The sequence below is a fragment of the Nomascus leucogenys genome, chromosome 17 (assembly GCF_006542625.1).
Source record: "Nomascus leucogenys isolate Asia chromosome 17, Asia_NLE_v1, whole genome shotgun sequence".
Lineage (NCBI taxonomy): Eukaryota > Metazoa > Chordata > Mammalia > Primates > Hylobatidae > Nomascus > Nomascus leucogenys.
Genome location: NC_044397.1, coordinates 61,992,272 through 62,018,219, shown reverse-complemented (window position 1 = coordinate 62,018,219; position 25,948 = coordinate 61,992,272). Strand labels below are relative to the sequence as shown.

Sequence of the window (25,948 nt, the reverse complement as noted above, 5' to 3'; positions counted from 1 at the left end):
AAAAAAGTGGAAATCATATCAAGCACCTTCTCTGACCACAAAAGGAATAAAACAAAATCATTAACAAGAGAAACCTCAGAAACTACACAAACACATGGAAATTAAACTACATGCTCCTGAACAGCTAATGGAGAAATTAAGAAAAAAGTTTTAAAATGTTTTGAAACAAATCAAATAGAAATACAGCATACCAAAATGTATGCGGTACAGTAAAAAGCATTACTAAGAGGGAAGTTTATAGCAATAAACACCTATATCAAAAAAGTAGAAAGACTTTAAGTAAGCAACCTAATGAAGTACCTTGAGGAACTAGAAAATCAAGAACAACCCAAACCCAAAATAAGCAGAAAAAAGAAGTAAAAAAGAGCAGGGCAGAAATAAATTAAATTGATACCTCAAAAATACAAAAGATCAATAAAATGAAGACTCAGTTTTTTTGAAAGGATAAACAAAGCTAGAATCACTAAGAAAAAAAGAGAGGAGACTCAAATAAATAATATAAGAAAAAAAAGGAGACATAACAACTGAGACCTCAGAAATACAAAAAACCATTAGCAACTATTATGGACAACCATACACCAACAAATTGGAAAACCTAGAAAAAAATGGATAAATTCCCAAATACATACATCCTACCAAGAGTGAACCATGAAGAAATAAAAAACTGCAACAAACCAATAATGAATAATAAGACTGAAGCCATAATAAAAAGTCTGTCTTCAGAGAAAACTTCAGGACCTGATGGCTTCATTGCCGGATTCTACCAAATATTTAAAGAAGAATGAGCACCAATTCTTCTCAAACTCTTTAAAAAAATAGAAGAGGAGGGAAGACTTCCAAACTCAGTCTGCGAGGCCAGCATTATCCTGATACCAAAGCCAGACAAGGGCACTACAAAAAAAAGAAAACTGCAGGCCAGTATCACTGAGTAACATAGATACAAAAGTCCTCAACAGAACACTAGCAAACCTAATTCAACAACACATTAAAAAGAGTATTCACCATCATCAAGTGGGATTCATCACAGGGATGTAAGGATGATTCATCATATACAAATAAATAAATGTCATATATCACATTAACAGAATCAAGAACAAAAACCACATGATCATTTCAATAAATGCTGAAAAAGCATTTGACAAAATCCACATCCTTTTATGATAAAAACCCTCAATAAACTGGGTATAGAGGGAACATACCTCAAAATAATAAAGACCATGTATGACAAGCCCACAACTAGCATAGCACTGAATGGGGAAAAAATGAAAGCCTTTCTTCTAAGATCTGGAAAAAGACAAGGATACACACTTTCACCATTTTTATTCAATATAGTACTAGAAATTCTGGCCAGAGCAATTAGGCAAGAGAAAGAAATAAAGGGCACCCAAATTGGAAAGAAAGAAGGTAAAGTAGACTTGTTCAAAGATGACATGATTTTATATTTAAAAAAAAAGATTCCACCAAAAATTGTTAGAACTGATAAATTTAGCAAAGGTGCAGGATACAAAATAAACATACAAAAGTCATGTATATATACCAACAGCAAACAATCTGAAAAAAGAAATCAAGCAAGTAATCCTATTTACAATAGCTACAAAGAATGTAAAATACCTAGGCATCAATTTAATGAGCAAAGGAAAACTGTAAAACACTGATGAAAGATGTTGAAGTAAACATTTAAAAATAGAAAGATATTCCATGTTTATGTATTGGAAGAATTACTATGACTAAAATGACAGTTCTACCCAAAGCAATTTACAGATTCTATGCAATTCTTACCAAAATATCAATGACATTCTTCACAGAAACAGAAAAACTAATCCTAAAATGTGTTTGGAACCACAGAAGACCCTGGATAGCCAAAGCAACTCTGAGCGAAAAAGAGCAAAGCTGGAGGCATCATACTATCTGACTTCAAAATATGCTACAAAGCTGGCCGGGCGCAGTGGCTCATGCCTGTAATCCCAGCACTTTGGGAGACCGAGGCAGGCAGATCACGAGTTCAGGAGATCGAGACCATCCTAGCTAACATGGTGAAACCCCGTCTGTACTAAAAATACAAAAAATTAGCCGGGCGTGGTGGCAGGCACCTGTAGTCCCAGCTACTTAGGAGGGGAGGAGGTTCTCCAGCCTCAGCAGGAGAATGGTGTGAACCCAGGAGGCAAAGCTTGCAGTGAGCCAAGATGGTGCCACTGCACTCCAGCCTGAGTGACAGAGCGAGACTCCATCTCAAAAAAAAAAAGAAAGAAAGAAGAAAAAAAGAAAAATATGCTACAAAGCTGTAGTAACCAAATCAGCATGGTAGTGGCAAAAAATAGACACATAGACCAATGGAACATATAATAATAGAGGACCCAGATATAAATCCAGGCATTTACAGCCAATCCATTTTCAACAAAGGTGCCAAGAACATGCAATGGGGAAATATTAGTCTCTTCAATAAATAATGCTGGGAAAACTGGAAATTCATATGCAGAAGAATGAAACTAGACCCCTATTGCTCGTCATACACAGAAATAACATCAAAATGGATTAAAGGCTTAAATCTAAGACCTAAAACTGAAACTATTAGAAGAAAACATTGGGAAAACTCTCCAGGACATTGGTCTGGGCAAAGTTTTCTTTGTGTAGGACCTAAAAATCACAGGCAACAAAAGCAACAGTTGACAGATAGGATTATATCAAGCTTAAAGGCTTCTGCACTGCAACAGAAACAATCAACAAAGTGAAGAGACAAGCCAAAGAGTGGGAGAAAATATTTGCAAACTATCTGTCTGATAAGGAATTAATAACCAAAATATACAAGAAGCTTAAACAACTCAAGAGCAAAAAAAATCTGATTTTTAAGTGGCATCTTTTAAAAGATGTGAATAGACATTTCTTAAAAGAAGACAGACAAATGGCCAACAGGTGCATGAAAAAAATGCTCAACATCAGTAATCATCAGGGAAATGCAAATCAAAACCACAATGAGTTATCCTTCACCCCAATTAAAACAAGACAGGGAGCAACAAATGCTGGCGAGAACACAGAGAAAGGGTAACCCTTGTACACTGCTGGTGGGAATGTAAATTAGTACAGCCACTATGAAAAACTAACAGATTCCTCAAAAAATAAAAATAGAACTACCATATGACCCAGCAATTCCATTACAGGGTATATGGCCAGAAGAAAGGAAATCAATATATCAAAGAGATATCTGCATTCCCATGTTTATTGCAGTACTGATCACAACAGTCAAAATATGGAATCAACCTAAGTGCCCATTAATAGATGAGTGGATAAAGAAAATGTGGTATGTAATAGTATCCAGCCATAAAAAAGAATGGAATTCTGTCATTTGCAGTAACATGGATGGAACTGAAGGTCATTATGTTAAGTGAAATAAGCCAAGCACAAAAAGATAAATATTGCATGTTTTCATTCGTATGTGGGAGCTAACAAAGTGGATCTCATGGAGATTGAGAGTAGATTGGTGGTTACCAGAGACCAAGAAAGGTAGAAGGAAGAAGAAGATGAATAGAGATTGATTAACGGGTGCAAATATACAGTTTGATAGAAGAAATAAAATCTAGTGTTTGATAGATCAATAGCGTGACTATAATTTATAATAATCTATCATATGTTTCCAAATGGCTAGAAGAGAATAATTCAAATGTCTCTAGCACAAAAAAAGACAAATAATTAAGATGATGTATATCCCAATTACATTCATTTGATCTTTACAAATTATATTAACGTATTCAATCATCACATGTATCCTGAAAATATGTACATCTATTATGTATCAATAAAAAACTAAAAATGGAAGAAACAAAGAAGAGTACAGAGTTTGAAGTGTTCCATGAATTCTTGGCTCAAAATATGCACTGATCTGCTCATCTAGCAATAGAGTTCAATGCAAGATTGTATGTAATTTCCCTGACCTTTTTGCCCAAAGGCATTGAAATAATTTTTTCTTTAAATGGAAATCTAGTAGTGCCCGTTTGGGATTCCTGGTACCTAAAATTCCTTTCCACCCAACTGAGCTGAAGGTGAGGTCACTTGGCCCCTCCATGCTTATCCCACCAGCACCTACAGGCAGAGTAACTCATGCACTAGGCAACACTAACTCATTGTGATTAACTAGATAGATGGCTCACTGCTTTATTCAGAGTCCTTCCCTGATCCCTGACTTACAGGAAACTTGCCTCTCAGGCCAACACAGTATTGGATCTGAGTGTGTAGACCTAACATGGGGACAACTTTGAGGTGTCTTGGAGAATAAGTACAGAACTGGGTTATAAGATTGTCCACCAAGAGCTTGAAAAGACAATCAACAGACATGTGAAAGAACTATAGAGAAAGTGACTCAGGAAGGAAACTCAAAGTACAGGCATATCTGAAGTAAGAACACATCCACTAACAGAGGGACTGGTTAGCATCCAGGCATCACCCAGGTAATGGAAAACCTAAACAACTGCAATTAAATGGCTTCAAAAAAATTTAAATAGCTAATTAAAATTTAATGAAAAAGTTTAACCCTACTAATAAATAAATGAAACAAAAATAATAATCGGATTCTATTTTAAGCCTATTTTTAAGTGATGATGCTCAGTGCTAACAAGGGTTCTATGAGATGGTCAGAGTCACATTTCCTGATAGAAGTGTAAAGGGTTATTTGGAAAGCAATTTGGCCCCAGGAAGGGAGGATCCTTAAAATATTTTTTTTTTTTTGGAGACTGAGTCTTTGTTGCCCAAGCTGGAGTGCAATGGCGTGATCTTGGCTCACTGCCACCTCCACCTCCCGGGTTCCAGCAATTCTCCTGCTTCAGCTTTCCAAAGTAGCTGGGATTGCAGGAGTGCACCACCACGCCCAGCTAATTTTTGTATTTTTAGTAGAGATGAGGTTTCACCATGTTGGCCAGGCTGGTCTCAAACTCCTGACCACAAATGATCCACCCACCTCGGCCTCCCAAAGTGTTGGGATTACAGGTGTGAGCCACCACGCCCGGCCCATATCTTTTAACCTAAATAAGATTACTGCAATATTCATATCTACAGCATTGAGGAAAGCTTTACATATCAGTTAGGTTTAGGTTTAGCTACATATAACAGAGATCCTAAAATAACAATGGTAAACTGCATAGGTGTTATTTTGCCAGGGAGGCTGCAAAATGTAGTATGTTAGCTGGACGTTATCACTCAAAATAAAACTGAGATTCTGTTATTAAGGAGGAAAGGTAGAATGGATGTCGGGTAGGTATCTAGCGATTTTTGCTCCGTTGTCCTAGGGAGAAAATTTGAACTTAAAAAATAATTTGTAAAAAGTAATTGATTTTCAGAGAAAAGCCTGAATTTCCAAATATAGGAATATTTGTAATGTGTAAATCTATTCAATTGTTCTATATAATAAGTAATGTTATTTGAGGAGTTTTAAATGATAGTTGGCCATGCTTATTTCATAATGTCAATTTTTTTAAAAAAGCAAAATGTATTATTCTATAGTTTATAGTCTCAATTATGCAAAAATCTCAGAAGATTGTTATTTCATTTATACTTATCTTCATTTTTCATATTTTCCATTCTGAGCACATTTCAAATGCATGCTAAGAAAATTGTAGACATTATTTTTAATATGATAATTGAAGGCAAATTTCCATATTTGAAAGAAAATATCTCAAATTGGAGATTTCTCATATTGTTTCAAACAAAATATAAGGGACCAAGACATAGCCTGCTAATTTTTTTAAATTTTAAGAAAACAAATCCTATAAACAGTGAATTGAGGAAAGCAAGTCACCTTCAAATGAACTAAACTCATGTTGGCTACAGATCTTGTCCTCTATGGAACTAAATGCCAGAAGGAAAAGGACTCATGTTGTTGTCATTTAGTCATCACATCATCACAATCACTAACATTTACTGAGCACTTAATTGAATCTAAGCACTTTTATTTGCTTAAGCAACATCTTATGAAGTCCTATTTTAACAGGGGGTACAGGGACTTATTCATTGTCTCACAGATTGTAAATAATGGAGCTGAAATTCAAACCCAGTGTGATCCCCCTAAACTCTTTACATTCTGCTTAACCATTTATAGAACTTCTTTTTTTTTTTTTTTTTTTAAATGGATTCTCACCCTATTACCCAGGCTGGAGTGCACTGCAGTGATTATAACTCTCTGCAGCCTTAAACTCCTGAGTTCAAGCAATCCTCCTGCCTCAGCCTCCCAAGTAGCTGGGAACTACAGATGCGTGCCACCACTGCCAGCTACATCTATAGAACTTTGAAGGAAACAAATTGTGATGCAAAGAGGTTATCATTGATGGGTACAGGAGTTTAGAAAATATGCCTCCCTCCCATGTACTTCAATAACTTCTCGAAGTCTTTCTGCAAATTACCAAGATATTAATCACAATGAATTAAATAATAGGACATTACAGAAGAAACAGACAGGTGATAGGCATCCACCCATCTCACATCTTAGAACTAAGGGTTTTAAATCAATGACCTCTAATGGGGTAGGATGGATGCTGAGAAGTCTAAATAATGGACTTAACTTGGATACAAAAATGTTAAGGCCAAAACAATTTTTCATGTCACAGTTTTAGGAAGAAATCAGACCTGTCCTTGAGGCCACATGAGGAGCATCATTGTCGAGTGTGGCCTGGCTTGCTCGTGGGGGGAATTAGGTTGCAGTTCTTAGAGATGTCCTCTGTGGCCATAGCTGTCTCTCCCTGGGTTATACCCTACTTCTCAGTCTCGTTTTTTGTTTGTCTTTCAGCTGAAACTAAGATCTGCTTCAAATACTACCATGGAGTGAGTGGGGCCCTGCGAGCAACCACCCCCAGTGTCACGGTCAAAAACTCGGCAGCTCCTGTAAGTCTCATTTCTCCGTCTTTGGTTAGAACTAACTCTGGTCTTTCTTCACTTTCCTATTTTGTTCTTGTGCGTGCATGTGTGTGTGTGTGTGTGTGTGTGTGTGTGTGTGTACATGTACATACACACATATGGAGATATAGTGATAGATTGATTATGAATAAATGGAGAGACACCTCAAAATAGTTAAGAGGAATGAGATCCATAGTCGACCTTATTAAAGCTCATGCTACACTTGTGTGTTAGGGAGGAGCCAAGCTTCTGTATTTTCCTTAGATGGCCAAATGTTTCTAATAGAGACATGTGCAATCACAGCGAAGAAGCCTTTTCTTTGGATCACATTTTTTAATTGTTTGGTTTTAAATATTTATATTTTCTTATGTTTTTTTTTCTTTTATTGTAAATAAATTAATGGAATAGGATTTATTGCCTCAGGTTGATTTTAGTCATAGAATTATAACATGATAGGCCTGGAAAGACCAGAATCTCTCACCCTTCTCTGTGTATAAATGAGGACAGTGGCCAAGGAGCCTAAATAATCTATCTCAGGTCACAGAACTCGTTGCAGATCCAGGATTTAAGTCACTTCTTTTGTTCCCTGCTGTGTGGCTTTGCTCAGGCCTATGGTAATAGATGCCATCTTTCCTAAGTTACAATCCAGTTTTAATCTTTGTAGTGCTTCTCACTTAGTTCTTAATGCATCTGATTAGGCTGAAATGCACTGAGAAATGGCATTCCTCTTCCTTTTCACATAAATTTAAAATGACCAACTGGGGAGGCTGGACAGAAACCAGTGGGGGACTTTGTCATGCTAGTGGAAATAAAAAAGACTCTCTTTTTTTCTTTTTCTTTTTTTTTTTTTTTTACATTAAAAAAAAACAGGCCAGGCGCAGTGGCTCACACCTGTAATCCCAACACTTTGGGAGGCCCCAGGCAGGCGGATCATTTGAGGTCAGGAGTTTAAGACCAGCCTGGCCAACATGGTGAAACCCTGTCTCTACTAAGAATAGAAAATTAGCCAGGCATGGTGGCGAGTGCCTGCAATCCCAGCTACTTGGGAAGCTAAGGTAGAAGAATCACTTGAACCCGGGTGCAGTGAGCAGAGATCGCACCACTGCACTCCAGCCTGGGCAACAAGAGCGAAACTCCATCTCAAAAAAAAAAGGAGGGGAGAGAGAGAGAAAGTATTTGACATGAAATATGAATGATTCAGAAAGGACTTTGACTCCAAAAAATATTCCAGTTTGCTGCCTTGCAAATCAGTTCTGCAGCATCCTGAAGATGAGCTGATTGAGGCCTTGGTAGTAAGCAGTAAGGTAAGCAGGCCCGAGGCCCAAAGCCTGGCTGCCTCCATCCTCAGCAGGACTGGACACTGAACTGGGTTTACCATCCGGGAACTCATAGTGGGAAGCACAGTGGGAAGAGAGGGAGAGGCACATGTGCTTTTGACGGCTTCGCCATTTTTGCCTCACTGGCCATGCAGATTGGAACGTGATTCCTGTCTGTCTGGGACAGCAGTTTAAGTGTGAGAATCTAGGGAGGTATCCTCGGAGTTCCAGAACCTCTATTCCAGGCCTGTTTGTTTGGGCATCCCTCAAAAGAGGGTACCCCTTAAAACCAGACACGTCCTGACACCCGTTAGCCAATCATTGAGGGTGGAGTGACAACTAAATCAAAGTAGCTTAGTGACAGCTAAATCGAGGCAGAAAAGAAAAAGTGAACCAGAAGCTAGGGAGACAGAGCAGGAAGGCATTGAGCACACAACAGGCAGAGAAGGAAGGAGGCAGGAAGTGGAGTGAAGCCAATTAGGGAAAACCCTTCCACTGCAGGCCTGGCCTCTTGCCACTGCACAGCAGGTCACTGAATGAGGCAGACACAAGGATCCCTCAGCAGGGATGGGCTGTGCTCACTGACGGGACTGGCCTGTTGGCTCAAGGCTTGGAGGGGAGAGGAGTTCCTCACCTTCTTCTACTCTGGAATGATACTGTGAGTGTGTTGGCCAGCCCTGGAATTCAGACAAATTCTTACCTGAAGCACTTTTTCTTATTTAAATAAAGCTCCCTAGAGCATTTGTCTTCTCTGAGTTCAGCCTGCTGGAGACTCCAGATGTTCACCTGCTACTCAAACCAGTGCAAAATGTGACACATCATCACAGTGTTGTGCAATGTAGGCTTAAAATTAAGCAAGAGGCCAACTGCCCAGAAAATGGCCTCTAAAGTATGATGTACAGCCCCTTAGGGCAGGATAAATTTCCAACAAGCATATGCTCCCCAAGGGCTGCCATCACCAGAAACAAAGGCTTGTACCTCAGAAAAGGAAATGAGATGCTTCCATCACACTGTTGACATAAGGTTCAGCAGGTGCCTGATTGCTACTGCCCTGACCTCATCTTTGTCATTCCACGTGAGCTGCTGCTGCTCATACTTCAAACTCTGGCATCTTGAAATATTTTGACATATTGCTGTTATCCTGATTTTTATCTCCTTAATGATTTTGTCACACAAATCGGTAGACACTTGGGTTGACACTTGAATGTACATCCTGCAGACAACTTTTATTCCCCAAGCATGTGAGAGCTCGATCGCATAGCCCCTCTGCCACCAGGGACAAAGAGAGAAATCCTGGGCTCCTGTTGTCATGGTGAAAATGAGTCCCTGGAGTCCCAGGGCAGAAGGCAGCACACACTATCCCACAGGACTGTATTTTCACGGGCAATTAGGTTTCATAGAAGCCACACTAGGAGGAGCCCCTTTTGTTTGATGGCGTGGCACACTTCTCAAAGCTGTTTATCACGCATTATTCTAGTTGATGCCCAGCACATCTGTGGAGAGAGGCAGGAACTACCATTCTGGTTAAGTGATCATTTGGCTATATGGTGATGGAGCAGAACCACATTTCGCTTATACTTTTTGCAACCCAGCTCAGTTTGGGTATAATATAGCAATCTTCTGGGTTAAATAAGCCTTTGCAGTCTGGTCTGGGGACTTGAGCACACAGTTTCTAAGGGGGAAATGCTGTGAGGTTTCCCTAAATCAATTTGTTAATAAACTTGGAGTGTCAACTTCTAGGTTGAGGATTGCTGCTGCTGCATTCATCTCTTATGAAGAGTTGCTGTGTATTGCCATTATATCACGTCCCCAAAGTCACTGAGTTGGTTTGTGACAATACGCTAAACTACCATTCTTTGAAAAGGAGGAACAAGCTGTCACATACTCCTTTGGTGTAATCAGCGCTTTAATTTTCTGAGCATTGTATGGTGTCATGATGCATCAGTTCTTTTTTTCATTGTCTTGTTCCCTCTCATCTTTGTCTTTGTCCCATGGGCAACTGTTGAGGTCCTTGTTTAAAAAGAGGTTGTCTTCTACTCTTCTCTTTCTGGGGCTCTCATTTATTGTATATCAGAAACTATGATGGACGTGCTTATAGAGATAGATGAAATGTAAGCCCTGTCACTGAGAACTCACGGTTACTCCATTATAAATTATAATACTATATAAAGTCTCCAGTACTGGAGCGTGAAGCCTGCTGTGCTGGTGTATAGAGAAAGCCGTGACCAGGCACCTGCAGCAGCTGTGCTGGCTGTGGGAGGAGGGAGTGTGGCCTGAGGCAGGTGCCATGAGTGGGCCTTGGCCATGCCTTGAAGACAGACAGGCAAGGCCAGCAGAAGGGATGGCCTGTACAAAGGCATGGGGTGAGAAATGGCTCAGGCCTGGCAGGGAAGGAGACCTAGTTGTCTTAGGTTTAAAGAATATGGGACTTATTGTCCCTATATATCCTCCTGCTTTTCATACTTTTTGTGTCTTATTGGTAGCACCTATCATGTTTTATATCTTTCTTTTATTTTCTGTAGAAAATCACTGTCAAAGGCAAGCTCTTCCTCCCCATATTCTGGCCCTTGCTAACTCCCCCTTGTGCATTACCATTATAGTCTTCTTAAATAAGCCCCATGATATATTTTTCTTTCTCTGATTATACATCAAAAAACAGAAATCAGCCCATCACGAAAGTTTGCCAAAGACAGGGTGGGTAAACTGTCCTCAGCCCAACACACAGTCCACTGAAAATAACCAGGCTGCCCTGCTGGGTCTAGACCTGACAGTGAGTTTTCACATCCTCCTCTTCCCACTCTCAGGCACCCAGCCGGCATCATCTGTAGGGGCTGCTGGAGGGAGTGGGGGCCCTCCCTTTGCCTGCCGGTTCTCCTGCAGTGCCAGAGACTCTGATGCAGTCTGAAGCTGTTGGTGTGAGCCAGGTAAGTGAGAGTCTTTCAAGTCCGAGCATACTGCTCCCACACCTGGTTTATGAGACCCTCCCTGCAGAGCGTTCACCTGGCAGTGCAGTGGGCCTCCTCCCTACCCACGCTGAGGCCTGGGACTGTGGCCTCCAGATAGAAAATAGGTAGCTGGGGAATGACTCTGGCAGAGTCCAAGCAATTGGGAAAGGCCACCAGCATGCAGGGCAGGCTGAGGACATGACGTTCCCACCCCGTGTGGGGCCATCTACTCTGGAGTAGAGACTTCTGTAGATTTAGAGGCTGGGTCATGTGTAGTCAAAGATGTATTTCTTATGTTGTCTTTAGCAGCATTAAAATGTGTGGAAACCCCATCAGGATTATGTTACACTGGATTATTCTTGTTCTCACCTCAGATTGCTATTGTTTATTTATTTACTTCATATTCTGTATCTTCTGGCTCTTTCAATAAGAAGTTGGAAGTAAACATAGGAAGGTCCTCTCCTCTTCCTTCATGTTAATCTAGTGCCTCTGCAACCAAGCTTTTGATAATAACTGAACAGCATAACATTCAAAGTAAAGTTCTTTGCCGAAGAACAAAGAACAGCTGGGTGCAGCGGCTCACGCCTGTAATCCTAGCACTTTGGGAGGCCAAGGTGAGTGTATCACATGTGGCCAGGAGTTCAAGACAAGTCTGGCCAACATGGCAAAACCCCATCTCTATAAAATAAAATAAAATAATATTAGCCAGGCATGATGGTGCACGTCTGCAATCCTACCTACTTGGGAGGCTGAGGCACAAGAATCACTTGAACCTGGGAGGCAGAGGTTGCAGTGAGCCGAGATCACACCGCTGCACTCCAGCCTGGTCAACAGAGCAAGACTGTCTCAAAAAAAAAAAAAAAAAAAAAGAACAAAGAACAAACTTAAACTATCTTTTCACTAGTTCATGTTTACAGATTCATTTACTTTGTTAGACCCCCTGAGCAGAGGTAAGAGTTGACACTATCCTCTTAAGAAAAAGGCAACTCCATAGGACATTTCCCCACCAATATAGGCTAAATTCGCACTCTAAAATAGGGTCAAGATTTTCCTCCTCCACATCAGTCTGAGTCTCCTGCAGTGGACAAATAATTGATAAATACCCTCCCTTCCCCAAATTCTAGGTCATTACCTTTGGCTATAGTAATATTTTTCTTGGGGATTTTAAAAGTAGATATTTCAAAAAAATATTTCAAATCATAATAAAGCAACTATGGACCAGCTGCTATAGGATATAAAATGTCCTGGAAAATACTTCAACCAAGTTACTAGCAAAAGGAATCCACAGGTTGCCGACTGATGGGACCAGCTACCTAGAATTGTTAGACACAAGCCAATTAATTTGGAAGACACCTCAGCTTTATAATAAATGATCTTGAGCCCTTGTGCTTGGCAGAGATTAAATGGCAAGACCAGGTTCCAATAAACATCAATCACCATGTATTTCAATATTGGGGTGAAGGTCCCCAAAGTTGCCAAAGGATCCCCTTCATCCAGTGTGTCCAGATGAAGTCTCAATTTTACCCTTGAAATGTGTCAAAAAGGAGTATCCAAAAACTAATGGAGAAGGAGAGAGTTTGTTCTCTGTTTAATTGGGATGGACTACACTGCCCCAGTGAGGTGGACCTGCCCCCTGAGATCCTGGGAGAGCAGGCAGCCTTACACAGACCTCAGAACCACAGGACTGCCCAAGATGCTATTTTCTCTTAATTGTAGTTTTCTATTCATTATGCTATGTAAAGAACTGTCTCTGCACAAAGAGGAACTTGGGGAAATTTCAGTCATTTTCCTCAACTTGTAAGAAAATGGGGCTTTCTAAGGATTTAGTTGGAATTCTGGCTTTCATGATATCACCAGGTTCATGGCACTATAGCCATGTTCTTAAACTTGCCTCATTTCCAGTTCTGATTTTGGAAACTTGGCCCCATGGTATTTTGGGAAAGTGACATGGCATTTATTTTTTGACTTGGATTTTATAATAGCCATAGCAGCCTTTTGTGAATTGTTTTCCTGTTGCCTTACTATTACATCCAGAATTTATTTTTGCAGCATATCACCAATACTTAGCTAACCAGCACTAAAAGGAAACCTCATTAACAATATTATGATGAGACAAAATTTCAAGACTTAGTCCCTAATAGTCTAAAAATCTGTTTCTAACTGAAGTAATTCTAGTTATGCTAGGGAAGCAAGATGTCTGAAGAAGCTATACAGTACAATATTCTATTTTTATTTATTCCCTTCATAAATGTTTGTAGCCTTTTCTTGGAGAATTTAAGAAAGCATTTTGATTTGTAGGAGCTATAGATTAAATGATACAGATAAAACACAATAAATGTAATCTTGAGTGCTTGAGCTAGAATTACATACATGATTTATTTACATGCAGAGGATCAATGCTGCCCAGACGTTTACTAGAGGGTTTTAGAATGACTTTTTAAGGGGTTATTTTACAAGATCTTCTGACTATTGTTAACTTTTAAACTTTGTCTCCATTCTCAAAAGTCAAGGGTGGAATAGAAAAGGAGTTTCCAAGGGTGATAGAAGTCGATGGTTAGATATCAACATAATGTGTAATTTATTCTAGCTGAGAATCCACATCACATTTTTTTCTCACTGCTAATCTGGCAAATTGTTTTCTGATGCTCAAAGCCTCTTGCCTCTAATCGTCTTTCCCCAGAACCTGCTTCCACTTCCTCAGCCCTTCTGCTCCCACCTCTCCAGTCCATGCAACATTCTGTCCCTCAACCATGGAGATCTGCTCAGAACAGTTATTCTGGGCATCTTTATGTAGCCTGTGGCTTCAATGTCATTTATGTACTTAGTAAATATTTGTCATTAAGCTCCTTGGGGCTAACCATTAGGCATGTAAAACCAAACAAGACAAATCCCCATGCTCATCAAGCCACCTGCCTAAGATACGGGCAAGTGTGTAGCGGGGAGACAGACAAGAAAACAGGCAATGACAGAGCACTATTCCATGCCTCTGGAGGTGGACAATATAGGGTACTTTGTAAGGACCAATTATGGGCAGGCCCAGAACATGATGCAGGGTTTTCCAGAAGGAGTAAGCTGAAATGTGCACACACCACAGCCATGATTTCTGATCAAGCCCTTTATTTCTTATAAGCAAATTTAACCCAGAAATATAGTGGCAGCTTATTCATAAATGTGTCTCCTGCAAAAGTCCCTTCAGGTTTTGATCAAACTAATTTCAGGTTTGATCAGCGGTGGGGACATTTGTACATTTGCTTTCTGGGCAAGGCATCAGGTGGACTTGCCCTTCTAGAACAGAAAGAAAGGGAAGGGATTGGGCATCTTCTCTCTAGATAATTTACCCAGGCCCTGCTCACAATCTCTAACCTCTCAAAGAGACATTTTGGAAGTTTAGATTCTATCCCAGCCCAACATTAAGGAATTTGTTTAGTTTGAGGGGAAGAGGTCCGGAGCTCACACTAACGAAGCATTCTGGGGTCTCAAATCTGGAGATGCTGTTTTCTGAAACACCTTTCCCACCAGCTATGGTTCAGCTGCCATAGTGTAGGGGTGGGTGGTTTACATCCTTCCTTTCTGGACTCTAAGAAGCAAAATGCCAAATCACATTCTGTGATCCCCAATGGTTGGTTCTAAACCTTCTCTTCAAGTTGCATTTTCTGTAGAAATGACATTAGAAAAAATTTATGGAAAGTGGAAATGGAAATCCTAATGGAAAGTGGAAATCCTTTCTGTTTGTAAGAGCCACATTCTGAAATTGGGGTCAGGACAACTATGAAGCCCTGGTGTTTCATGGACACATTTGCACATGTTGCTAGGAATGGATCCAAGGCACTCATCAGATAAACAGGGTTCATGGCTCCAGAAAGATAATGGACTTCTGTCATAGGAAATATCAATGTCACTCTTTGCTGACATAAAGAGACAATTTAGGGCCGGGCGCTGTGGCTCATGCTTGTAATCACAGCACTTTGGGAGGCTGAAGCAGGCAGATCACTTGAGGTCAAGAGTTTGAGACCAGCCTGACCAACATGAAGAAACCCCATCTCTACTAAAAATACAAAATTCTCCAGGTGTGGTGGCGCATGCCTGTAATCCCAGCTACTTGGGAGGCTGAGGCAAGAGAATTGCTTGAACTCGGGAGGCGGAGGTTGCGGTGAGCCAAGATCGTGCCATTGCACTCCAGCCTGGGCTACAAGAGTGAATGAAACTCCGTCTCAAAAAAAAAATAAATAAATAAAGAGACAATTTGACAGTCTTGGTACTTTTAAAAGTCTACCATTGCCTTTTTGGGAGAGAACACCTTAATCTTTGGCAGCACTATGAAAGCTGGAATGTTCTTATTTACTACCTAGGCATTTACTACCTGACCTAGAAATTGTGAATGAACACATCAAGATAAATATATTCATATAATGAATCTTGACATGAATATATCCAGTGACCTAGAAAAAAGAGGACATGAAAATTAAATGAGGACTTCTTAAACAAAACACTTTTCTCTTCTTTCTCTGCAGCAGGGTCCAAATGTTGACCTCTCAGGGATTAGAGGCAAGGAGCTTAGCACAGAATAGACAAAAGGAAATGTTCACTTTCCCTAAAACAAAACAAAATGGATGAGTTCACAGGTGAAGTCTTTCAAATGATGGAGGAATAGATAAATCTGATACAGCTTAAGCTTTTAAGAGCAAAATCAACTAATTTACGTCATTAAAGAAAAGACAAATCGTCTGACAAATGGGCCAGAACCTAAAGTCAGTTTTTACGGGGGAAAAATGCAATGGCCAATAAACACACAAAAGATATTCCATCAAGAGAATGAGAAGACAAATTACAGACTGGAAGAAAATATTTGCAAAATACGTATTTGATCAAGGGCTAGTATTCACAATGTACCAAGAACTCACGAAAGTCAACAATGAGAAAGCAATCAAGCCAATTTTTTAAAATGGGCAAAACACCTGGATAGATATCTCACCAAAAATATACAAATGGAAATTAGCATATGAAAAGATGCCCAACAATATATGTCATTAGAGAATTACAAATTAAAACAATGAGGTACCAAAGACACCTATTAAAATAGCCAAAATCCAAACACTAACAACACAAAATTCTGTCAAGGATATGGAGCAACAGGAACTCTCATTCATTGCTGGTGGAAGTGCAAAATGGTACAGCTACTTTGGAAGACAATTTGGTTGTTTCTTACAAAACTAAACATCCCCTTACCATATGATTCAGCAATCTCACTCCTTGGTATTTACCCAACGGAGTCGAAAACTTACGTCCATACAAACATCTGCATATGTTTACAGCAGCTCTATCCATAATTGTCAAAACTTGGAGGCATCTTGGAAGCAAGATGTCCTTTAGCAGGCAAGCAGATAAATTGTGCTACATCCAAACAGTGGAATATTATTCAGTACTAAAAAAAATGAACTGCCAAGCTATAAAAAGGCATGAAGAAATCTTAGATGCATATTACTAAGTGAAAGAAGCCAATCTGAAAGCCTGCATAATTTTACAATTCATCTATATGACCTTCCAAACATATGGAGACAGTAAAAAAGATCAGTGGTTGTGAAGATTTAGCGGCGAGGGAGGGATGAATAGGAGGATCACAAAGGATTTTTAGGGCAATGAAATTCTATTTTTTTTTTTGAAATGGAGTCTTGCTCTGTCACCCAGGCTGGAGTGCGGTGGCGCGATCTCGGCTCACTGCAAGCTCCACTTCCTGGGTTCCCTCCATTCTACTGCCTCAGCCTCCCGAGTAGCTGGAACTACAGGTGCCTGCCTCCACACCTGGCTAAGTTTTTGTATTTTTAGTAGAGATGGGGTTTCACCATGTTAGCCAGGATGGTCTCGATCTCCTGACCTTGTGATCCACCCGCCTCGGCCTCCCAAAGTGCTGGGATTACAGGCGTGAGCCACCACGCCCGGCCAATGAAATTCTTTAATATGATACTATGATGGTGGCTACATGTTATTATACATTTGTCAAAACCCACAGAATATACAACACCAAGAGTAACCACTGATGGGAAGTATGCACTTTGGGTAATAATGATGTGCCAGGGTAGGCTCATCAAGTGTGACAAATATGCCACTCTTATGTGGAACGTTGGTAGTTGGGGAGGCTGTGCGTGTATGGGGGACAGGGAATATATGGGAATGCTGTGCTTTCTGCTCAATTTTGCTGTGGACCTAAACCTGCTGTAAAATAAATGAAAGGCTATTTTTTTAAATGCTCCAATCGGAAAGCAAAAATTCAAAAGTTTTATGGTACCCAGGGATGATAAGAGAGTGAAAGAAGCGTGTGTACAGTATTGGGCCCATTTTTTTCAAGGCAGTTTAGCAAAATTTATCAAATTTATCAAAATTTATCTTGGGCATATTTGCAAAAGCTATTTGGGATATATAGACAAAATTATTCATTGCTGCATTGTGGGAACAGCAACGACAGGAAAGCCAGTGTCTCCATTAGGGAGACTGGATGATACACTCTAAGGGCAAAAGCAGCAGGGGAGCAGATTGTGATTATGGGGAGAGGTTCTCAATACATTTTTTTCGTTGATGGTGGATTTTGTTTTGTTTTGTTTTGAGACAGAGTTTTGTTCTTGTTGCCCAGGCTAGAGTGCAATGGCACGGTCTCGGCTCACTGCAACCTCCTCCTCCCTGGTTCAAGTGATTCCCCTGCCTCAACCTCCCAAGTAGCTGGGATTACAGGTGCCCACCACCACACCCAGCTAATTTTTTTGTATTTTTAGTAGAGATAGGGTTTCACCATGTTGGCCAGTCTGGTCTTGAACTCCTGACCTCAGGAGATCCACCCATCTCGGCCTCCCAAAGTGCTGGGATTACAGGTGTGAGCCACAGAGCCCGGCCTCACATGAAGTGCAAAAGCAAGGCTCAGAGCAGTGCTTTTAATATTACCTCGTTGATGTAGTTTTTAATTAATAGAAAAATTATTTCCAGGAAAGGATAACAAGAAATGAGTAACAGTGACTACGTTTGAGGATTATGTGGGAGTGGGGTGTGCAGGATTTCACTTATCATTCTGTGCCTTTTCTTTTTTTACCTGTTTATATTTACTAACAAAGGGTTATTTTCCTTTTATTATTATTATTATACTTTAAGTTCTAGGGTACATGTGCACAACGTGCAGGTTTGTTACACATGTATACATGTGCCATGTTGGTGTGCTGCACCCATTAACTTGTCATTTACATTAGGTATAACTCCTAATGCTATCCCTCCCCGCTCCCCGCTGTTTTCCTTTTTTTAGACTTGTTTATGTTTTCTAACAATAGATTTCTTTTTAAAAAAATCACAGGAATTATCAAAATACTGGGATTGTGGCCTTTTGTGTTTTCTCTGTTAACTATTTTAACATCTATAATTTTTTTAATAATTTTTTTTACAAGGAAAAAGCCCATTATATTTTTTAAAATATTCCCTTTTCTCTCTTCTCATGACTGTTCTGGCTTTATCTAGATGCTCAAACTTGTAGTGTCACAATTTAGTCCTTGATGCAAAGGGAAAGAATGTTGGCATGTGCTAATATATGAGTGCTAAAACAGTTGCCAAATCCCTCCTTTTCCAGAGCAGGGGTCAGATATCCATCAAGTGATATAGATGCCTGTTTAGTCTACCCATCAACCCCACAGCCATTCCTATGGGAATGATAAACAGAAAAGACAAAACCAATCAATACTGAAACCCATGATTTAATTAAATCCAGAGATGAAGACAGTGCTCATGCCAGAAATGGAGAGGAATTTCTGATGATTATAATGTCGTTAAGATGCCCCAAACCTGGAGCAGGAAGAGATGGAGGCAAAGCAGACTGACGGTGCTGGGAGTCGCTGCAGGCATCACAGTGAGCTCTGTGGTGCTGCCCGTGCACTTTGGTGTCGTTCTGCCTTCTTCTTTTTTTTCTTTTTGAGACAGTCTCCCTCTGTTGCTCAGGCTGGAGTGCAGTGGCTTGATCTGGGCTCACTGCAACCTCTGCCTCTTGGGTTCAAGTGATTCTCCTACCTGAATTTTGTATTTTAGTCGAGACGGAGTTTCTCCGTTGGCCAGGCTCGTCTCAAACTCCTGATCTCAAGTGATCCTCCTGCCTTGGCCTCCCAAAGTGCTGGGATTACAAGCATGAGCCACCATGCCTGGCTCCTTTCTTCTTTTCTTTCTTTTCCCTGTCTCACTCTGAAAAAAGAATCTCACTGTTTTTTTTTTAAAAGTTATTTTTTTCTTTGCCTGTGCCTACAAATACAAATTTGAGTAAACTGTCCCTTCTAATGGCTGGTATAGTAGATTTACGTGTTTTTTTTTTTTAATTTTTAATTGTGGTAAAATATACATAACAAAATTTACCATCATAACCATTTTTAGCATATAGAGCTCAGTGACACTGTGTGCATTCACGTTGTCCAACCATCATCACCATCCATCTCCAGGACTTTTCATCTTCCCAAACTGAAATTCTGTCCCCACTAAACACCAATTCCTCATTCTCCCCATCCTCGGAGCCCTTGGCAGCCACCATCCTACTTCCTGTCTCTAGGAATTTGACCACACTAGGCACCTCATATAGGAGGAATCATACAGCGTTTGCCCTTTTGTGCCTGGCTTATTTCAGTGAACATAGTATCTTCAAGGTTCAACCATGTTGCCGCGTGTGCCTGAATTTCCTCCCTTTTCAAGGCTGAATAGTATTCCCTAGTATGTATATGCTTTATTCTGATTATCCATTCCTCTGTAGGAGGATCTACGGGTTGCTTGATATAAGTATTTCTTGGAGGAAAGTCCACTGGTTATTTGGTCAGGAAAATTATTTGTTGTTACATTCTTTGCATTGAAATAAGTTATCACTCATTTCATATAAAAAGTATTCTGTGGTTCAAATAAAAAGAAACACTAAGAAAATTCATAGAGGTTGGCTCCTTTTGAAATAAATTCAATGTAAAGAAATTCTAGAAAATTACATCTGTTCTCTACATGATTCAAGAGAACACCGTATCTTTGAAACTTCCTGAGAGAGCAATGAATGGTAAGAAGGACAGTAAGGAGATAATGGGTCCAACCTTTTGACCAACAGTCACAGGTAAGTGACTTAGAGACCATGGGAAAAGGAATTACTGAATTAGAAGACAAACTAAAACAAAATCATCCCCAACCCAGTGGAAACAGAAGATGAAAATAGAACTTTTTAAAACCCAGAAACCTAATTTATGAGCAACAGATGTTTCTAAAAAATAACCGAGAGAAATATAATAACCAGTGAAAAAAAGATGAAAACATTTTTTGATCTAAAAAAATACATACCTAATTAAAATTGAAATTCCTCATATTTCAGATAGCTGGAATTGATATAATAATATATATATATATAGGTTCATAGTAGAAAATTTAGTAGACACATAAATAAGAAAAAACAATAATAATCGAATACACAGCAAGCTTCCAGAACTACATAGTCCTTCTTACCATTCATTGCTCTAATAAAGTTTCAAAAACAAAATGTGCTTTTGAATCATGTTAAGAACAATGTGAAATTTCCTAAAATTTCCTTCAGTTTCTTCCAATGAATTTACTCCAAAAGGAGCCAAGGGGTTCCTGGAGGAAGAATTTTTGAACTGAAGAATGCTATAAACAAACAGGAGAAAGTGTTGGACGCCTGGAAAATAGCAAAAGCCAAGAAAATTTGAATGTTCTCTTCACAGCACAAAGATGTGCTTGGTAAGATGTCTATTTAAAGGGAAAAAAAAATAGTTCTCTACCGTACCAGTTGTCAGTGATATGTGACTATGCCAAATACAGACATTCTCAAGCACGTAAAAATAGAGAAATTGCCCACATGTCAAATATACGATTTCAGGATTAAGAAAATTGTGGATGGCAGAAACTGGTAGTGAATAAGGAAACTAGTTACTTATAAAGAGATATGCTGAAATGCTTGCAAGGATGTATTATTATTTTATTACTTAAATATATATTGTATGGCTTATGGCACCAATTAGCTAAATAAAAAATAATACAGAGGTATTCTGTAACACTTGTTTTTAAAAAAAGCTCCAGGCCAGGCACAGTGGCTCACACCAATAATCCCAGCAGTTTGGGAGGCTGAGGTGGGCAGATCACTTGAGACCAGGAGTTCAAGACCAGCCTGGGCAACACGGCAAAACCCTGTCTCTACAAAAACTACAAAAATTAGCCAGGCATGATAGCATGTGCCTGTAATCCCAGCTACTGGAGGGACTATGGCGAGAGGATTGCTTGAGCCCTGGAGGTCAAGGCTGCAGTGAGCCATGATCAAGCCACTGTCCTCCAGCCTGCATGACAGACGAGACCCTTCTCAAAAAAAAAAAAAGGAAATAAAAGCTCTTTAAAAATCAAGACTTGCCATGGTAAATATAACATTTGAATGAAAAAGGCAGTATAATTGCTGGTTGAGGTGCATATATATAATCATATATATATATGAAATATGTATATATATATACACACATATGTATACACACACTATTTTATTTTATTTTTATTTATATGAGCTTGATCATCTCCACATAACCCAATAAACCAAACATATACTCACCTATTACAGTACTTAACCATGAAACACTAGAGGTTTTTAGAATTAAAATTAGGACCAAAACAAGCGTGTAAGATGTCACCAGCTCTAACATTTAAAAAGTAAAATAGTACATGTTCCTTGGGAATCCATATAAACAAAAGAAAAATGTCACTGTAATAATCTCACCACCCAAGGAGCCTCAGGAACCTGCAGAAAGGAAGGGCTTTTTGATCATCTCTGACTGCAGAGCCAGCAATTAAAATAAGCGTAGCAAGTCTCCCTGGGATGGGGGTAGCCAGCCAGCATCTGGGCTATGTGGATTCTCCAGGCCATTGGACACCATGCCCTTTACTCCGTAGGTGCCTGTGAGTTGCCAAAAGTCTAGCTGATTACATCCTGGTTTTTAAATCCTAAATGGCCTCTCAATAAAAACTCTTTTTATTAACATTTCACTGAAGGATAAAAAATTTCAAATATAGCTCGGCACGGTGGCTTACACCTATAATCCCAGCACTTTGGGAGGCCTAGGCAAGTGGATCACTTGAGGTCAGGAGTTCGAGATCAGCCTGGCCAACATGGTGAAACCCCATCTCCACCAAAAATATAAAAAATTAGCTGGGCGTGGTGGCAGGCGTCTGTAATCCCAGTTACTCGGGAGGCTGAGGCAGGAGAATCGCTTGAACCCAGGGGGCAGAGGTTGCAGTGAGTCGTGCCATTGCACTCCAGCCTGGGTGACAGAGCAAGGACTCTGTCTCAAAAAAAAAGAAATTTCAAATATATAGATCTTGATTTCAGATTTGTAACTTTCAACTCCAGCATTCCATTTAGTGGTCACACTCCAGTGAAAAAAAAAAAGACTTTTCTTCAGGTAAAAGTCTTGAGAAAAATAAATTCTTACTTCCCAAGGATCTCACAGAGCCAACATGAGTAAAGTTAGTCTGACTCGTAAGCAGGTGAATGAATGTAGCACAGAGGCACTGGGGCAAGTCAGAGATGCCTGGGTCTGTGCTCTTCCCATCCCTGGCCTCACCCAATACTGTGAGACCCAGGGTAGGGAGGAAGGCAGCCCAGGCCTGTTACCTCCTCCATACCAACTACCTTTTCAAGCCTGTTCTGAAGGCAGAATGTTCTACTATCAGTGCTTTTTAGCCTTCTTGCTCTATGAGGACAGGGAAGTTCAGGTTGATGAACAAGTGGATTAACTATGATCAACTCATTTCTTTTGCTTCAAAACACACATTAAGACTAACCCAAGGAGCAAAGCCCTCAAAATGCGCTTACTCAAGAGTTTGTGGTTCACTGTGACCTCACCCTGCCCCCTCACAATAATTAATCTCAGGTTCTAGTAGATCATTAGATCCCACTTCTTTCAACTATCTAAACTAGGTGAAAGTATCCCTGGATTTAAGGTGCTGTAGCTTAAGACAGGACTGGTGCTCTTAGATCAGGGGTTTTCTCCAGTGGGCTGTTTCCTGAAAGAGTCCAAAAAATTAGAATCAAATCCTTGCATATGAATGCACAGAAATAACATTTTTTTTCTCTTTGTGAGTTTTTCCTATGTTACTTACAGCAAAGATGGCAGAAGCCCTTAAGTTAATGAAGTCCCCAGGCATGTTGCCAGGGTGTAAAGGCCCTTATCTGTGCTCTCTGCCAATGGGAAGTCAGAATTATCAAGCAGCCCTTGGATCAAAGGGAAGTCTGATCCTGGGGACTTTCTTATGCCTCCCCCAGAGCTATGGATAATTTCCCTGCCTGCATTCTTCACTGCAACTCTCTTTTATGAGAAATGGCTGCTCTGGCAGAACACAAAGATGACTGCATTTCCAAGGAGGTTAGTAGACCCTTAGCATTAATGCTCAGTTTATGGGTACAATGTAGTTATACATCCAAATTTATACATTTACACATAGTCGCTAATAAATAGTTGCCTTTTAAAGAGTTGAGTTTAATTGGAAACTACTTAATTTTATTAGCCAAGTATATAATATGTATGTATGTGTGTTACACTTTCAGATTTAAAAAAAAAAAGCTTGCTTGCTTAAAATTGTCAACATTACATTTTTGTAATCTAGTTATTCTAATCTAATCGTTTTCTTTGTAGACCCTTCATTTCTAGAAATTTCTAAGTCTCTTTAGTTTGCCTTTTATTAAGGACTTAGAGAGCGAATATGAGATGATTTTGCTCTCCTGTGTGCACAGTGACTACTGGATGAGGAGAGAGGAGAGGACTTGTCAGGAATAGGATTATTCAAGAGCAGGAGAATCTAACTTTTCAGAGAGCAGCTTGTAACAAAGAGCTATCTAAACAATCACGTGGTTTATGAGCGGAGCTCTCTCAGATAACTTGCCTTAGAAAGACTCTGCATTGCCCTCTCAGACATCCCAAATACGCATGGTTAAAACCCTTTGCACTTTCAGCCAGGGGTGGCGGCTCACACCTGTAATTCTAGCATTTTGGGAGGCCAAGGCGGGTGGATCACTTGAGGTTGGGAGTTTGAGACCAGCCCGGCCAACGTAGTGAAACCCCATCTCTACTAAAAATACAAAAAATTAGCTGATGTGGTGGTGCGCACCTGTAATCCCAGCTACTCGGGAGGCTGAGGCATGAGAATAGCTTGAACCCAGGAGGCAGAGGTTGCCGTGAACTAAGATTGCACCACTGCACTCCAGCCTGGGCAACAGAGTGAGACTGTCTCAAAAAACAAAAATAAAAACAAAAGGAGGCAGTGTCAGGCAAGGGCAGAGCAGCAGGAATGATGGTGAATCAGACAAAACTGTCTCAAAAAAACAAAATAAAAAACTCTTTGCACTTTGAACAGGAAAGAAAATAGGGACAACCTACCTTCCAGACATAGAACATGGAGTAGTTATTGCTTATGGCGGGGCAGTGTGCCCTTGCTCACACAAGCACTGTGTTGGACTAATAGGCATAGGAAGTTAAGAGCACGACTGAAGTAAAACAAAACCTGTCACCCTCACCTGGCAAAACCCCACCCTCGTTAAACTTAATTCTCTGTCCACTCTTTACTTGCATCCAGGCAGCATAAGAGTGTTCCTTTAATCTTATGACCACAGATCTCAAGCTCCCTTTAAAGCTCACTCCCAGAAGCACTGCACCTCTCTGATGTGGAGAGAAGGCTGCTTTACACTTTCATTTTCCTCACACCTAGAGTGCCCTTCCCTCTCTTACTGAGAAATGAAGGCAATCAGAACACACCCCGCCTGCCTGCACACACACTCCCATGCTGTGCCTCCTTCCAGTGACAACTGTCTCAGGCCAGCCTCTCCATTTGCACATGGGATCCCATCCCATCTTGTCTTTAAGCAGCCTTGATCCTGAAAGTAGCTCCTCCTTCTCCTGCATAGTCCACTGTCCTCTCCGCTCAATCACTTCCATCCCATTACATAACAATTCCACTCAGAACTCTCCAGTGGCTTTTTCACCATCATTCCTGCTGCTCTGCCCTTGCCTGACACTGCCTCCTTCTTTTCCACCTAATTCCAGCCTCGAGGGTCCTCTTTCTAACCCTTGAATACAGGAAGATGGTTCTTCCCTCAGGGCCCTTGCACTTCAGGTTTCTCTGCTTGGGAGAGTTCCTGCTAATAAATAATTCACTCCCTCCCCCCATTTAGATCTTTTTCCCAAATGTCACCTCCTGGGAGAGGCCTTACATCACCACCCTATCTAAACTATTCTCCACACAGCTCTTTGTTTTCTCCAATCACTATTTTCATTCATGGTGCTGGTGTTGTAATTGTGTTTGCCTCCCTCCTAAAGGGCAGCCTCCAGGGGCAGAGATGTACCTGCCTGTCCTCTTCAGAGCTGTTCCTTATCACCCACCAGAGCAGTACCTGGCACACAGCAGACGACCCATAAAACATTTGTATCCAACAAACATGGGTTATTCCCTGGCTCAGCCACTTAATAACTTGGTGGCCTTGGGCCTCAATTTCTCTTTTGTTGAGACAAGGTCTCACTCTGTAGCCCCGGCTAGAATTCAGTGGTGTTATCAGGTTCACTGCAACTTTGACCTCCTGTGCTCAAGCAATCCCCCTGCCTCAGCCCCTTGAGTAGCTAGGACTATAGGCACATGCCACCGCATCTGGCTAATATTTTTTAAAAATTTTAAATTTTTGTAGAGATGGAGTCTTGCTTTGTTCCCCCACGCTAGTCTCAAACTCCTGGGCTCAAGCGATTCTCCTGTCTTGTCCTCCCAAAGTGCTGGGATTACAGGAGTGAGCCA

The 25,948-nt window shown here is 40.4% G+C and overlaps 1 protein-coding gene across 8 annotated transcripts in view; it reads left to right on the top strand.

The window, feature by feature from the left end:
* The window catches only part of HECW1 (HECT, C2 and WW domain containing E3 ubiquitin protein ligase 1), a 464,866-nt gene that overhangs the window by 254,044 nt on the left and 184,874 nt on the right, over positions 1–25,948 (top strand). For all 8 annotated transcript variants that reach the window (XM_003268823.3, XM_012496683.2, XM_030796709.1 and 5 more), the window contains one exon: positions 6,767–6,861. In XM_003268823.3, coding sequence (XP_003268871.1) covers positions 6,767–6,861 — 95 coding nt within the window. The remainder of the gene's footprint in view (positions 1–6,766; positions 6,862–25,948) is intronic.